The sequence below is a fragment of the Camarhynchus parvulus genome, chromosome 15 (assembly GCF_901933205.1).
Source record: "Camarhynchus parvulus chromosome 15, STF_HiC, whole genome shotgun sequence".
Classification (NCBI taxonomy): domain Eukaryota; kingdom Metazoa; phylum Chordata; class Aves; order Passeriformes; family Thraupidae; genus Camarhynchus; species Camarhynchus parvulus.
This window is the reverse complement of record NC_044585.1, coordinates 3018118-3033866: the sequence shown is the minus strand read 5'-3', so window position 1 is coordinate 3033866 and position 15749 is coordinate 3018118. Positions and strand designations below refer to the sequence as shown.

The 15749-nt window shown below is 41.4% G+C and overlaps 1 protein-coding gene across 1 annotated transcript in view; it reads right to left on the bottom strand.

The window, feature by feature from the left end:
- Positions 1-1442: 1442 nt before the first annotated feature.
- RSPH14 (radial spoke head 14 homolog) overlaps positions 1443-15749 on the bottom strand; it is a 71995-nt gene continuing 57688 nt past the window's right edge. The window contains exons 4-6 of the mRNA XM_030959225.1: positions 4111-4336; positions 2681-2817; positions 1443-1702 (exon numbers count right to left, since the gene is read on the bottom strand). Of these exons, the coding sequence (XP_030815085.1) occupies positions 1443-1702; positions 2681-2817; positions 4111-4336 (623 nt within the window). The remainder of the gene's footprint in view (positions 1703-2680; positions 2818-4110; positions 4337-15749) is intronic.

Below are 15749 nucleotides of genomic sequence, written 5' to 3'. Positions count from 1 at the left end.
GGAACACACTGTTTAAGGTCCAAAGCAATTTCTTCTAGCCAGAGCAGTTCAGTGTGGATGGTCTTATTTCTGCATCTGAACAAGCTAATTATTTTGGGAATTCACTGAAGGGTGAGACCTGAATTATCAGGGAAGGCTGTGACAAGGCTGGACCTGGGTTAAAATGATGACTGTTACCAGGTTTTCCTGCAGTTCTGTAAGAGTAGCTGAGCCCACACTGTGCTGCTCTAGTCCTTTAGCATGTTATTAAAGCTGCCTGGCTTCTCTTATTGAGTTGGATGCACTCTGGCACCAATATGTATTACGTACGAGTGCCTTATGTGTTTAAAAGGCAGAGTTCCTCCAAGATCCTGCCTGGAGGGAATGAATCCAACTGACTCAATACTTTTAAATCACATCTTTATAAGAGAGGAAATTCACCCTTTGGTTACATTATGGAAGAGAAGCATTTTAACTGTAATCACTCCTACAGGAAGAGTTTATCCTGTGTGTAAGGGTAATGCAGTTTGCAGTGTGACCGTGGGTTTGAATGGAAAAGCAGCCCTGACAAATAACCCCTTTTATAGACCTGATGCAGCTGCTTTGTAGCTACAATTCTGGATATAAAACTCCCATGTGAGAACAAAACCCAAGTGAAAACAAATGGGACTTGCTGTGAAGCTGTGCCAGCCACCCTGTCACATCTTCCTTGGTGGCTGAGAATGGCCAGGGCTGTCCTGCTCATTTGTGTTATTTCTTTCCCCAGGCCTCCTGTTGAAGCCTCTTAAATTACGCTCTTGTAACTGCAGACAGAAATTTGCAACATGTCAGTAGTGACCAGCCTTGAACTCCCAGTGAATAAAATGCTACTGAAACTTCCATTGCCTTCAGCTCAAACCCTGAGGTGCTTTTGTTCCCTGTTACAAGCTATTCCAATTAGGGACCAGAGCCCTCTCCTGTTGGAGAGGCCCCAGCACAGCTTTAACAAGAGCTAACCTGGTAAAGACTTTCTGACTTTGGTCTTAATCCCATGTTCAACAAATGTTTGCAGCAAAATTCACGTGAATTCCTGTTGTTAGATCAATTTGTCAGGATGGACAAATTGCTGGAGGGGTTAATTGTGAACCTTTCTAATGTAATTAATTATTGATTAGTGTTTGATAGGCTGAGGTTTAAAAAAAAATGGAGAGACCGTTATGAAGAAAACAAAAAGGGTTGATGTCTTGTATCATAGGAAAGTCTTGGTAATTTGGGCAATAACTCCTCGTGGAGAATTCCACACTTCCTAACTTTTCTTCTCCATTTTTCTGCTTGTGACCTGCAATATAGACGTGAAACTGTTGCCAAATAACTTTTCAGGAGAAACTGACCCAGAGTAAGTGAGGAAGAGAGCTCTGGGGTGCTGAAGGTCTCATGTAATCGTGTACCTTTACAGCCCGACAACAACAGAGGGCAATAGATCTCTAGAAAAGATCGCGGCTGCAGAAGGGTTTCCAGTCGATGACGGTGATGGCGATTTCGGCAGCTCTTTGCACGGCCTCGCTGGGATCATCCAGGCACCGCTGGAAGGTGTCCCTGTGCTCCAGCAGCGTCTGGCGGCCCTCCGGCAGCTCAGCCAGCAGGGTGAGGGCTTTGATTGCATTCAAACGCGCTTTGCTGGTTTCCTCAGCAACCAGCGTCAGTAAAGGTGGAATGGCTTCAGCACCCATGGCTGAGGATCTCCCTGTAAGGAAATAAAGTGGCTTTGAAATGTGTAATGACATCTAATCGTCATCCTCTTGGACTGACACGTTCCATTCCCTGCCCGGCTGCAGCTCTGAACAGCCCTGGAGGTGCAGTGCACAGAGGCAGAACATGCTCTTCTTTCAGAGACCAAGGTTGGCTCCCAGCTGTTTATTTTTAAGGAAAAAGATCTTTCATGGTTCATTTTATCTGCCTTGTACATTAGTATTTCATTTGCAACAAATTATCCAAAAATACATGAGGCACTAAATGATAGAATATGTTTTGGAGGGGGGTGAGGAGCGGAATTTGTTAGATGCCCTTAAGAACATCCTCCAGTCTTCCATTTCTAAAAACACTTCAAAGACCGAGATCCACTCCTGAGCTGTCTTTGGAAGCCCGAGGAAGGTTTGCAGAGGAGGACTGGAACACAACTGCTGTTATTGAGTCTTTTATGTCTAATTACTCATTCATCACACTGGAAATTTAGCAGTTAGTATTTTCTGTGTCATGTAAGTTACTTGGGAGAGCTACAGACCTTATTAATATTCATTGCTCTCCCAGCTGTGAGAGAGGAGCTGCCTCTAATCCCAGAGTGTTTCCAGAGAGCAGCGCTCCTCTGCTGAGCACGGGTGATTCAGTGCAGCTCCAGCTTTCTGGATCTCTGTGTGGTCTGGACTTGAGTGGAAAATGTTCCCCCTCTGGAGGGAAATGATGCAGGTGAGGTAGATAAATAACTTCTTGACCTACTTAAGGGAATGAAATGTGAAATATCCTGTCCCCCCCAGGCATTGTGACGAAGCAGCAACAGTTGCTAAAGACAGTGATAAAGAAATGTCCCAATCTTAGAGTTTCTTGAGGAGCATTAACATTGTCAGAAACTGAGGACTTGGGGAGTAGGGGGGCAAATGTTTTGTTATTTAGTTGCCCTAGAATTGGATTTCCAGGAGGTACCCCAACAGAATTGCCTGTGTCTCACCTTGAGGTGTAACAAGAGCAAACATCAGCGCTCCCGTTGAGTTAACTTGAACTTCGGGCTGTGTGTCCTCCAGCAGGCTCAGCAGCACAGGAATCACCTCTCCCTCAAACACGGCGATTTTCCCCTCGGCATGAGAGCTGTGCAGAGAGGATGGTTAAAGTGAGTGAGCCCCTGAGCTGTGCCCGCAGCCCCTGCAGCCCGGAGCCGCGTCCCGGTGCCACCAGCGCTGTCACAGCCGCTGTCCCCCCTGGAGGGACTGTCCTGCCCCCAGGCACCGAGGCATGGCTGTGCCTGTGCCTGCTGAACCCACCTGCTGATACAGGCCTGAGGACACCACACCCACCTGCCAGGACGAGCTCCACTATGTTCTAGGTTATTTTTAGGTGATATCTGGATTTTTTAAAAAAGCTTTCTATGGTACACTGGACACTGATGGGCAGCTGCATGTAACAGGATGTAGGATTAAGGGTCCTAACTGCAATGGAGTTACAAACCTGGCTGGTGAAGCCTCTAGAGATTTAAAAACCTGCTAAATCAGAGGGCTAAAATGAATTCTTCTCCCAGATCACTTTTCTCTCTTTTTTTCCAGCCTCTCTAATGAGAAGAATGTTTAATGTGGCCCAGCCATTGCAGGGACCTAGAACATAGCTCATGTCCATATTTCAGTTGCATTTTGCTTTCTTTTATGACTCATGTTAATGATACTCTTTTCCTCTCTTTATTATAGGACATGAGGAAATCTGTAGTGGCAGTTGATATGTAACATATCTACATCAACTGCAGACCTTTTTAAATTAGACATTTGTTGAACACTTATATTTTCTGATTGCAGTACAGTGGACTTAAGTTATTCCTTTAATCCATTCTCTGATACACAAATTTAATATAAAGATTGCTTTTTCTGATCCATCACTGATGTATGTGGCAGCCTGTGGCAGAAAACTATTTCTGTCTTCCATCACAGTGAAAGTTTCCAAGGATCTCTAATTTTCTGAGAGAGAGCACTTTTCCAAAAAACATAAGGGAGATTCTCCCAACCTCCATAGTGGTCAGAGTTCTGTTTCTACAAGATTTTTCATGTAAGATTTTTTTCCTAGCAGTGCTGTATCAGGAAAAAAATCCTGATTCCACTGCCAATACTGAAAACAAACAGAGGAGAAGGAATGACTGATGAGCATCTGCTTTCTTCAGTGATTTATAGCAGTTAGGAATTTTTTAAGCCCCATGTGTCCTATTTTGTTTTACCCATGTGTGCATTCAGGCTGATAGTGCTTTACATGTGAAATGTGGCAGCTTCAGTGTGTAGTGGAACACAGCTGTAAATGAATGGCATTTATTTACTGCTGGAATTAGTTCTGAATTTACTCCTGAATTTATTCCTGAAAGAATTCTTTCTTTCTTGGACTTCAGCATTAGAGATGTTTCTTTACCTGATTTCTAAGAGGACCCAGGCTGCTTTGCTCCTGATGGCTGTGGAGGGGTGTGAGAGCTTTTCCTTCAGCACAGGAACAGCACCAGCTGCCAGGGCTTCAGAAACCTCCACACGGAGGCAGTTGGAGAGTGTACCCAGGATCAGCTCCTGGATCTCATCCAACTCTGTCTCCAACTTCAGGACCAGTGGGGGAATCAAACCAGCCTGCAGGACACCACCAGCCCCTGCAGAGGGGACAGGAAGGGATGGGGGTGAGAGCTGAGTGCAGTTACTATTGCTACCTGCACCTGGAATTTCTTCAGAGGATCAAAACACATGTGGGAACTCATTTCCTTACACAGAAGTGGAATTGAGAGATGGAAACTACTCCAGCATCCCCTGTTTGTAAATGTCATCTCAGCATTGCTTCTTTGGGAAGCTTCCCCAAAACTCCTCTAAAGAAATCAGCACCAGGTAATAACCAACATGACAATTGCTTTGATGTTCCCAGTTTCTCTGTGATATTTCTCTTAAAATTATCCTTGCAAGGAAAATATAGGAAATATATATCAATTACAGAGTCACCTTCTATGCAGCCTTTCTAACTGTTCTCAACATGAGCAGTGCCAAGAGAGACAGAGATGTTGGCCTTTAGAGCCCTTTCTTTTATTCTCATGGTGGTTTCTGGTGGGGGGAAGTCAAGATTTTGGGAACTGTCAGCTTCCTCACACACTTCTTTGTAGTAGTTCTGTCAAGGCAAAAATTTAAATTCTGAACTTTCCAGCAGTCAGTACTCTTGCACTGGCTCCTAAAATATAACATCAAAGGTAGAGAGCTCATAACGTGCCCAGCAAGTGATGTCTTTGCTATGGGCAAGAGTCTGATTTGTACCATTTCTCACCCTTTACTAAGTCAACACTCAACAGCAATGCCAGGGGAAAGCAGAATGTACTGTCCACGAGTAACTATGTGAAAACAAAATTCTCCAGCTTGTCTTGTTGCTAAGACTGATTCTTTGGTTGCTATGAGAAATGTGGCTCCTTTCAAAGTGATTCATATGTGGTTAGATAAGGAAGTTTTGTGGATAAGAGTCATCAAGGTATTTTCAAATGGATCTTCACAGCAGAGACAAGTGGGAAATACATTTTCATGACCCTTGGTAGTGCATAGGAAAAATCCCTCACCTTGATAATTGGGTGAAAAACAGGATTCTAACCTAGAGGTTATTCTGTTGTACATATTTCTGAGGCTTTGCTAATACTGAATAACTTCTTATGGTACTGACTCACTAGGATCCATGTTACAATGCCAAGGCCAAGAAATGCCTTGGGGTGATATTACAGCTTTACTACCTGTGCTACATTTGGAGGTCAGTTTCTGTGAGAATTCAAATAAATTAGGAAAAGCAGTTCCAAGACAATTCACACTGAAGGCTAACAGCATTTTACAAACAAGGATTCCTCTTTGTGCCAGAAAGGCAAAGCAGGAAAGGAAAGTGAAATAATGTTCTTTGAAGCTGTGGCTCTGTATGTCACTACACAGGGGAGTTGCTGCTTTCACTGTGAAAAAAACCCAACCACCCCTATATTGTTCCCTTGAGGAACAAAAGAAATTTATCAAAGAGTAACCCCAGCCCATTTATACTGTTCCTGCAGAAGGATGTGATAAAGGACACCTGCACTATTGCTCTGCAGAGGACTCTGTTGGAGGGTCCCTGGGAAGGAGCCCCAGCTCATCCATGACCAGCACCAACCCTCTTGACAAGGATTGCTGGGGGTTGGGTTGCACATTGTAGGTGTAGAAGGGTTTTTGGCAGGTTAGACAGCAGCAGCAGGAATATGTCTGGGAATTCTCCGTGCCTTATGGAATGCCAGGCAGTAGGGAGCCCACAGTGAAGCAGACTAAAGCATTTAAATCATATCCAGAATTCCTTCAGCCACACTTCCCAACAGTCTTTTGAAATGGCCTGTGAAATACAAGATTTTTCAAATGCAATTTAAACCCCTCCCAAAGTTTTTCATGAAAACAAACTGTATGGCCCAAGTGCGTGGAATTGGGATCCCCAGACTGCTCACAGTCACCACCACAGCCACAGGCACTTCTAAATTCTGGGTGGAAATCAGTACAGAGTGTCAGTTTGGGAGGTACAGTTTCAGAGGAAGAGCAATAAATCAGATGTGACAGCCTTAGGCTCACAGTGCCTGTCACAAGCACCTGTGTGTAGCTTTGACTCATGAGGATCCCAGTGCTCCTTGGGACAGTCCATAAGCAAATCCTTTTTGCATAGTGCTGACACACTCTGGTTTGAGCCCAGAGAAACCACTGCTTGATTTAACTCCATCTGTCTGAAACAACTGCTGCTGTAGCATTCTCTCTGCCTCCCTCGTGCTGGGAGATGTACTTGGCTCTTTCCTGGTTTTTTTGTGCTTGCTTTCAAATACATCCTAGCCATTTTTTAACCCATCATGTTAAGTTTCATTTTCACTTTGCTGCAATTCCCTCTTTTTGAGGACTTCCTTGCTAGGTTCTCTCAATTCTCTTGATCACTTCATCATCATACAGCCAGGAAATACAGCCAGCATTCATGTTTCACTTCTTTCTCTCTGGGTATTTCAATTATCTTTAATGTATTCCACCAATACATTCATGCAGCCAGGGCTGCTGTCACTTGTCTTTGGCTTTACTCCTTCCAGTTAATGTTTATTGACTTTCCTTGTCTCAGTCATCCCTCATTCATTGCACTTCATGTCTTCTTTTGGTGCTGGGATTTACTATGGCACTGCAGCCCTGGGTGTGAAACCCAGCAAAGCCACTTTGTGTCTGTTCAAAAGCTGCTGAGATAATGCACAATGTTGTGTAGAACAGCTTTGATTTTGTACAGCCATTAACCAGAATTTCTTCTGGGGCTACTGGTGCTCATTTTGTCTGAACACTTGGGATGTTCTAATGTTTTTTTTTTTTTAAATTGATTTTGTTTTACCAGGCTGGTCTCTGTACCAGGAGCTTTCTTGTCTACTGTTTTTGTCAAGCTGTCTGAGCTCAAATGCTGTCGTGCTATGAGACGGAGCTTCCCATATATAAATATAGAAATAAAGATGAATTGTTTGACCTTGTCAAAAGTCTCAGTGTGGTGAAGAGAAAGAGGGTGGAGAGGAAAGGCCATCATCAACAACAAAAAGAGACTACCTAACACTGAGACTGAAATTTCCACGTGGAAATTCGTCATGATTTTCCCTGGGGAACCACAGGTTGAAAGGTCTAGGGAGGGAAAAGGGAGGAGGCAAAATCAGTGGCAAGTTGTCTGGGAGTCACTTGTAAAGGAAAGAGGTCTCAGATCCTTGGATCTTAGTGGGTGAGCAATAGGAGGGGAAGGTAAGTTGGGGTTTTGAGTGGTCCTGTACTGAAAAATACAGTGGCATCTTCAGGATATTGACTTTTTCATGAAAATACTGCCCTTTCAAAGGGGTTTGTCTATTGCAGAGAGTGTTCTAGATACCCTGGGCCCAGTGAAGTAGTTGGGAAAAATGTTTTCAAAATGCAAATAGTTGCATTTGCAGCTGCATAGTTAACGTCATTATTGATCTGTTTTTCTGAGAACTTGTAATCTTCCCTTGGGCTGCTTTTTATCTGAGCACTCATCTCTTCCTTCTCATAACTGTCTGGCCACTCTCATCCTCCCTTTCCTGATTTTTTTTCAAATAGGCCCAAAGAGGAGTTGCCATTTATTCTGTTCTCTCAGTATGGCTGCAGGGCATGTAAACAAGTTAAATTTAGTAGAAGATGAAGAAGTTATTTACAGTACATAAGAATGGTGTTTTGTTTTGGTTTTCAATTACATAAATCAAATCATATTGCAAATCCTTTTCCTTAAAAGTGCTGGTTTTCAACTCAAAATGGTCTGGTCTGAAGCATGTGCCTCAGGCATGGCCACAAAGTGATGACTGGTGTAATAGAACACAGAAAAATAATATGGAAACACAGATTCTCTGGAATATGAATCTCTGTTGGTACCTTGGATGTGTCTCTGCCACGATCACACAAGTATCTGAAATGCTCAGAATTGTGCTTAGGAAGGGGCACAGAGGAAAAGCAAAGCAGAGGCATGGGAAGGGAATGTGCTGCCTGGCACCACAGCCAGCTGGCACAGCCCTGGGGGAGCTGGCACAGCCCTGGGGGAGCCACTGGCTGAGGAGCCAAGTGATCCTGCCTAAACTCCCAGAGCAGCAGCTCTCTTGCTTGCCCTGCAATAGTTAATCAGCATTTCAGAGGGAAGAAAGGCTTTGTTACCCTTGTGAGTGCCCCCATACATGACAGACACTGGCTGACAGTGCTGGGTGATGCCTCCTTGGTGCCAACAGTGACACTGTGAGTGACAGCTGAGCACAGGGGATGCTGCCCCTGCACACCTTCCTTAATGACTCCTTGCTCACTACTGTTTAAATGGAAAAAGTATAATTTATGCTGGGAAAATCTCTGAGTCACCTGTCACAAGAGCACAGTTTATGAACCTTGTAGTAGCTTATTTAATGTTAAGATTCAGCATTTTGATTCTCAGTGCTCCCAGCATTATGGCTGTGTCAGGGAGCAGACTGAATATAATATTGGAAATACTATAAACCTGGGCTGAACTTTCTGGTGAGCTTGGAGCAGGAGGCAGACCACATTCAATGAACTCCAGCTCACCTGCTAGAACCCATCAGCTTCACCAAGACTCCTACCTGAAGAGGATAATTCTCTTGACCTCTTTGAAAATCAGAATATTTTGCTCTTCTTTGCAAGAGCAGTTCTCTGTTTCTCCATGACAATTTAACAGGAACAAACAGCAGAGTCCCAAAGGATGGCTGTGCCCAGAGACAGAGGCCACCTCTTATCTGCAAGGACTGAGGGGTGGGAAGTCTCTGTTTACATGAACTGAAGAGCTACTGGGATATTAAGAGAACTGAGGAAAACACTGCAGAGATTGGATCAGACTAGAAATAGTAAACAATTCTGTATCAAACCATTTCAAATGGAGGCATTGGCTGGAGGCATTTATCTTATGAGAGCCCTGGGGACTCACAGGTACAAAATCACAACCTCAACAGTAGTGTCTGCCAGATCTTCATTAAAAATACAAGAGCATTATAAAACTTTATAATCTTTATAAAAGCATTATGTGATCCGCTTTTGAAGCCACTGAGAATTTTTCCGATACTGAGGATTTTGGGATGCTGTCTGAATAAAAGATATGACAGAAATTAAGGTTATAAAAATATTAACAAGTCAGCAGTACCCTGCAGGAGCACATAATGTGGCTGCCTCTGGGGATGATTTAAAAACCCAAAATGTTTCCAGCATTAACAAGGAACAGGAAAGATTGGTCTGATAAACAAGAGGTTCCTAAGCACCAGTAAAGAATGAAAGAGATTCCTGCATATCTTGTTTTTGTTTTTAGAAACTTTGTTTGGAGTGTGTGCAATTGTAATATCAAAGCAGCACTGAAAAAAATTAACATAGAAACTACATCTGATATATCTCGATTAGCTTCTCTGGTATAATTTAGAAATCAAAGAAACAGGTTACTTAAAAAAAATTGTCATTTTGATAGTAATTAAGACTGCCTGTGACCACCTGCTTGAAAGGAGTGGGTTTAATTATTTAAATAATTCATGGCAAATGAAAAGAGGAATAATATCTAAATAATTAAAAGATTTTAGTCTACAGAATGCATTATATCATATCTCTAAAAGCTCTGAGAATGAATTCGATAGAATAGACTTGTGTTTCACATAGAAATTATCCAAAATGAGAAATAAACCCTGGGTTCTGTTTTTGTACAAGAACTAGCTACAGCCCAAGATCAATAACTGACCAAGACCAGACCCCTCATTCTGGCCAAGGGCAGTGTCAGATCCTTCAGTGGGAAATCCCCCAAAACAAAGATGGAAATAATGAAATGTGTTCTCTGTTGTGATAGTGCATAACCCAGCAACCCTGGATTGCTGCTCATTCATGTGGAATCTGAAGGCAATCTCCACAATGAAAGCAACTCTTCCTTCTTTTACTAAACTATATTGACTTGTTATCATATACAAGAAAGCAAACAATCAAAATGAAGGTGAAATAATTTTTTTCCCAGGTCAAGTTGTTGATAGTCTGCCTGTAAGTTGCAAGGTAAGCTGTGCTATCTTTTAGAGAGGTTTTATTTAGCCCTTTGGAATTCCAGGTGCTCTCACCTCCCGCTAAAGTAAATGTCTCTAAGTTTTCTCAGTTTGTAACTTCATCTATAGACACCCTCACAGTCATCCTATGTACCCAAATTGTGAATGTACACACACACAGCATGCATGTCACTGATCTTCCATGCAGATTGATCACATAAATTGGGAAATTGCTTGGATTTTATTTCTCTGACAAAATATTTTTATAATTAAAAAAAAAAATCTAAGAATATAATTTGTAAAAATTCACCCAGAGAGTTGGAGGTTTTTCCTTGCTCTTTTAGATGAAGAAGGAAATGTCACCCTGAAATTTATTAATTTCCTCTACAGGGAAGACTTTGCCAAAATACATGGAGGAAGGAAACAATCTGACATGTGCACTACTCCTGCCAAAGTCCTCAGATCAGTAAGTGTAGAGAAAATGAAACCTTAAGATAACTACTCCCAAAAAGCTGAGCCCCAGCCACTGAGGCTATCCCATTTCAGATTTTCCAAGTCAGAATTTGTCCTTGTTTTCTGCTGGTCAGTGATGGACATGTGCAGCTCTGAGATGAGACTACGAGGGAGCAGTGCAGCCTTTAACCATAAAAGCCTCTTGAATTTCAGCTTCCACCAGTACCCACTGGGACATAGAGCATTCACAGAAGGCACTAGATTTACTGTGCCTGACAGAAATTATTCTGAAGAGAACCTGGACTGGCACATCCACAAAACTGACTTAAAATCTTGAATTTTGTACTTTATACCAAGCACGTACATCAGGTGTTTCCAGTTCTTGTAGCAAGTTTCAGTCACAGAAAAATTGATGCTGTAAGGTGAACATGACATTATCAGTTTGACAAACATTCATATGGTTATTACTTCCATTGTGGCAATTTTTAGAGATTCCTGTGGAGAAAGGTCTGCCTTGTCACAGAGGTTTGTAAAGATGTGTGAGAGCTCATTTCCTCCAGAGATTATTGTCTGGCTGGCTGGGGAGGAGGGAGGCAAACATTTGTTTCAGACAAGTCAGCTGAACAGCCGAGAAACAATTCAGAGCCATTTTTCACTAATAAAAAAGAGTTTAAAACTTTTAAGTCCACCTGTCTTACAAGCCCCTAATGTGAGAGCAATGCACAATTGCAAGTTTTCAGAAGTTCTGCTGAGAAAATAGGTTGAAAGAAAAATGAATCATTTCCTTTTTTGGGGCAGAGTGCCAAATAATTAAAGCAAAAGGAATGAAGTTCAAGAAACATTTTCTCAACTATCTTAAATTTCTATACCTGGAAGTTTAACTCTGCAACTGTAATTCTGCATTACAAAATGGCATTACACAGCCAAGTGACCATTAGAACATCCTGGTTATCTTTAAGGTTCACCTTCTGTAACCAGTGAATTAACCCCACATATGCTCAGGCATTAAAAAACATATTTTTCAATTTTGTTCCTTAAGAGAAATGTGTCATTAAGTTGGTGAAAGTATTCTCTGAACTGCCATAGGACAATGAAATGGCAATCCATCAGAAACAGAGGTATATGAATGAGAATGCTTCCTCTAGAGATTTGATTATATTACTGTCAAACATTAAAAACGAGAGGCTTAAAGCAACCAAATATCTAGAATTAATTGTGTCAGATTCTGAAGAATTTTGTCCTGAAAATTAACATAACCTTGCTTTGAAGATGTGAATCATTGCACAGACTGAAAACTGAACAGACTGAAAGACTGCAAATAGTGGCAGAAGAAAACAGGAAGAAATTAATGGGAAGATGAATTCAGGCTCATTGTGTAAGCACTTCATTTTTACATTTTCTCCACTGTTAGAAGGGCAGGAGATATGTGTTATGCGTTATGTTATTTCAAAAATTACCTGATAGAAATTTCAAAGAAGGGGGAACTGGAGAAAGTGTAGTGCTGACAAATTCACTGCTTGTATTTGCTGGTCAGGCCTGCTGGCAAAGCTGCAATAAGACAATTTTATCCTACAGTTCACTCTGCTTCCACTGATGCCAAGTGAGCACAACTGACGGGGGAGAACTGATAAAACCTCCTGAAAAGAAGAATACAGTACTACAGGTGGGTGAAATCCTTTTCTGCTTCAGATGCTCTGGCTTGGCAATTTTGTTTGAAACGAGAGCAGATGAAACAGATCTTGATTGGAACCACAGGCCCAGATGGCTGCACGACATGAGTGGAGCTGGGTGGAAGAGCAGATTGAGCCTCCCCTCTCCACTCAGACTTGCAGATTCCATGTTTTCCATGGGAAGCCATGTTCTTAAGGAAAACTGCTTTCTGTACTCAATGAAAATTGCATTCTGTTCAGACTGAGGCTTTACAACAGTGCTTTCCAGTGTCTTTTAGCCTATATTTTATTTCAAGAAGTGAAAAATTCAAAAGCCCTAATTTAATAAAAGCCTGCCAAGGTGTGGGCTGCTTTGAGGATGATTTGTTTTTTAAAGTACCTCCCCAGTAAATGTTGGGCACAACAGCAAAATGAAGCTGTTACTTAACCTGAACCAAAATATTAGGTCTAGCTTCTGTAAACATGCCAGATTAAGCACAGGCACTTCAACAGTACCACTTATGTGCTCATCTATTGGAACATTATAGACAGAGGATTCAAAACACTCTTAAACAGAAACAGAGAACACACTTTGTGTCTACTTTGTACTTTCTATAAGTGGGCTGGTAGATAGATGGGAAACTCTCAGAGCTTATGTAGATGCAAAACCACCTGTGGGCCTCATGTTGAGTAAGTGGACAATTGCCTAAACCAATTACCTAGTCCTGACTTCAATATTACAAATTTTTTAAGAACTGGACTGGAATTTGCAGCCCCCATAGTAAAGCTACCTGGATGTTCTCAGCTCTTCTTCCATAGCTTCCCAAATTTACCTTTGTGTCCTCAAAAAGAATTGTCCCCCTTTTTATTTTTTTAATTACCAAATAATTTCTGTTAATCAGACACAAGGAGGTCATAGAACAGATAAATAACAGTGCCTTATGAAATTGTAGTTACATGTGATTCTTACATGAATTAGAATTATGCTTAAAGGATACAAGAAAATGTGAAGGCCAACCATAACATTTTTTCCTAAGTATTTATTAAATGATATATAATCATTCTGAGGGCCCAGTTTGGTACTTCTTCATCTGGTAAGAACATAAGTGGCAAAACTAAATATATTTGAAATCAATAGATTTCTTTTTGTTTGTTTATTACAAAAAATTTTAAACCCCCACTAAATGCCTACTGATGTCCTCAAGTGAGAAAGATCTACTTTCAAGCCACTCTTCAGTGAATATTTAATCATTCTTATGAAGTGCAAAACCCCCAACCAGGAAGATTGCAGGAGGGAAGAGGATGCCCTAAGAATAACCAACAACCTGTTGCTCAGACCACTTTAACAGAAGATCTGAAGCTGGTACAATTTGTTTTAAAAGCTTTGGTTTCAAAAAATTCCTGGCACTCTTTAATTGCATCTCCTGGTGTAATTCCCAAAGATTTATGTATTTTGATCCCGAATGATTTTTTTCTGTTCAACCTTCACAGATCTTTTGTTGTATACTTTACTAAGCGATCCCCAATTTGGGTTAACGTTGAGGGGTTTTGTTTTGGTTTCCCCCCCATTCCTTTGCCCTTAATAGTGAAAAATTAGCAAAGAATGTTTTAATTAACCTTTCTTTTTAAATAAAATAGTAATGCAGTCTTGAAGAACAGGCTCTTTACAAAGAACTATGTGTCTGATCTTGTTTCACAGTATCACTGTAGCTTGCTTTCAGTTGAGGCTCTGAAGGAATAGGAGTGCATGGATCCATTGCAAAGCTTGGGATAAGCAAGGGCTGCTGTGGAAGGATTCCTGCACAGGAAAGCCAAGGTATTTTCCAGGGCTTTGGGAGAGCAGCTCTCCTCCAGCTGCAGGATTTAGGGTTTGTTTTTCTCAACTTGGCTTCAGTTGCAACTGCTGATGCAGCAGCTGAAACAATGAGCTGCACACACAGTAGGTACACAATAGAACTGTGAAGGGAGGCATGGAAAGCACTCAACATTTGTAGGGTTTGGCTGGTGTTTTCTTTTTAAAGAAGTTCTTTTTTGGTTGATTGTGATGTTAGATGTAATGTATTGTCTGGGTTCACATTCTCAAATGTCTCCATGATTTGCTCTCATAGGAAGAGTAAACTGCTGATATTAAGCAAAACCCTCAGTTACCTGAAGGGCGAGAGAAGATAAAAGGGTGAAATCCTGGCAGAAAGTGAATTTTCATCCTAAATGATGAAGCCAAATGAGGTCAGGCTGATACCACCTGATAGAAGGTGCATTCATGATTTTTTCCCACCATCTCACAGTCACTGATACAAAGCAACAATATATCAGATAGATATAAATATCAGATCCCAATCATCTGTACATGATGCTATTTTAAACTCTTCCACGTGAGAAAAATGGTTAAAAATAAAAATACAGCCCTTTTATTCTTCTTTAAATGTTCTGTTCAGTTCTTCGTGCTGAGAGAATCACAGACCTGTCTATAAATATCTAACCCAGATCTACAATTGCTGGTTAAAAAGAGAGTGTTTGGTAGAAGATTGAATGAAATACAAAATGTCTTCTATTATTTTTATTAGAGACCAGATGTGGCCTCTCAATTTACCCTCTATCATTTGGAGATGTACATTCTCCAAGAACATTGCATGTGTGCATATAAATATTTTCATGTTGTCATGGTATAATAAAGGGTAATTGATTAGAAAAATCCCTACGGGATTTTCCACTTAAGAGCACATTTTTGTTTTAGCACTATTGTCTTCAAAATAAACATGTATGAATGCATCTATTTTGATTGATCCAGCAGAAAGCAGCAATAAACAGGCAAGGCTTTGGCTTTTGGCTAATGAATAGCACTGGCAAGTTGAGTGGAACTCATGCAGCCAACGAGCCCAGGAGGTCGTGTCTGGGATGCTGCACCTCAGCAGCCAAACACTGCTCCCTCCAAACTCCAGCCTGCTCTGCTGGGGCAAAAATGGTGACATAGAAGAGGAAACGGAAATCCAGTCAGATTGCACAGGTCTCTAAAATGACTCTTTGTATTTCCACACAAACTATTAATTTCTATAGTTATTTCTGTGCATTCAGTCTATTTACAGAGCACAACATTTGGAGACCTGGCTAAGGACCTGGATTTCTGTGCTGTTTGACTTTGGCATTTAATCACCTGTCCAGGCTATTTGGAGACTCATTTCTCTTTAAATTCTTGTGGGACCTTAGCTACATGTAATGCAATCAATACATGCGGAAAGGCCCTCATTGAGAATTTCTGGATGCAGGACAAGGTAAAACTGAAGAAAACTTACACATATCTGCTGAGGCATTTTTCGGACAACTTGGTTTTTAACTCTGCCATTAATCAACAGCAAGTTTCCATATGATAGTGTTGAAATAATAGCTCCTAAACTTCTCAGACCTGTCCCATTACTCAG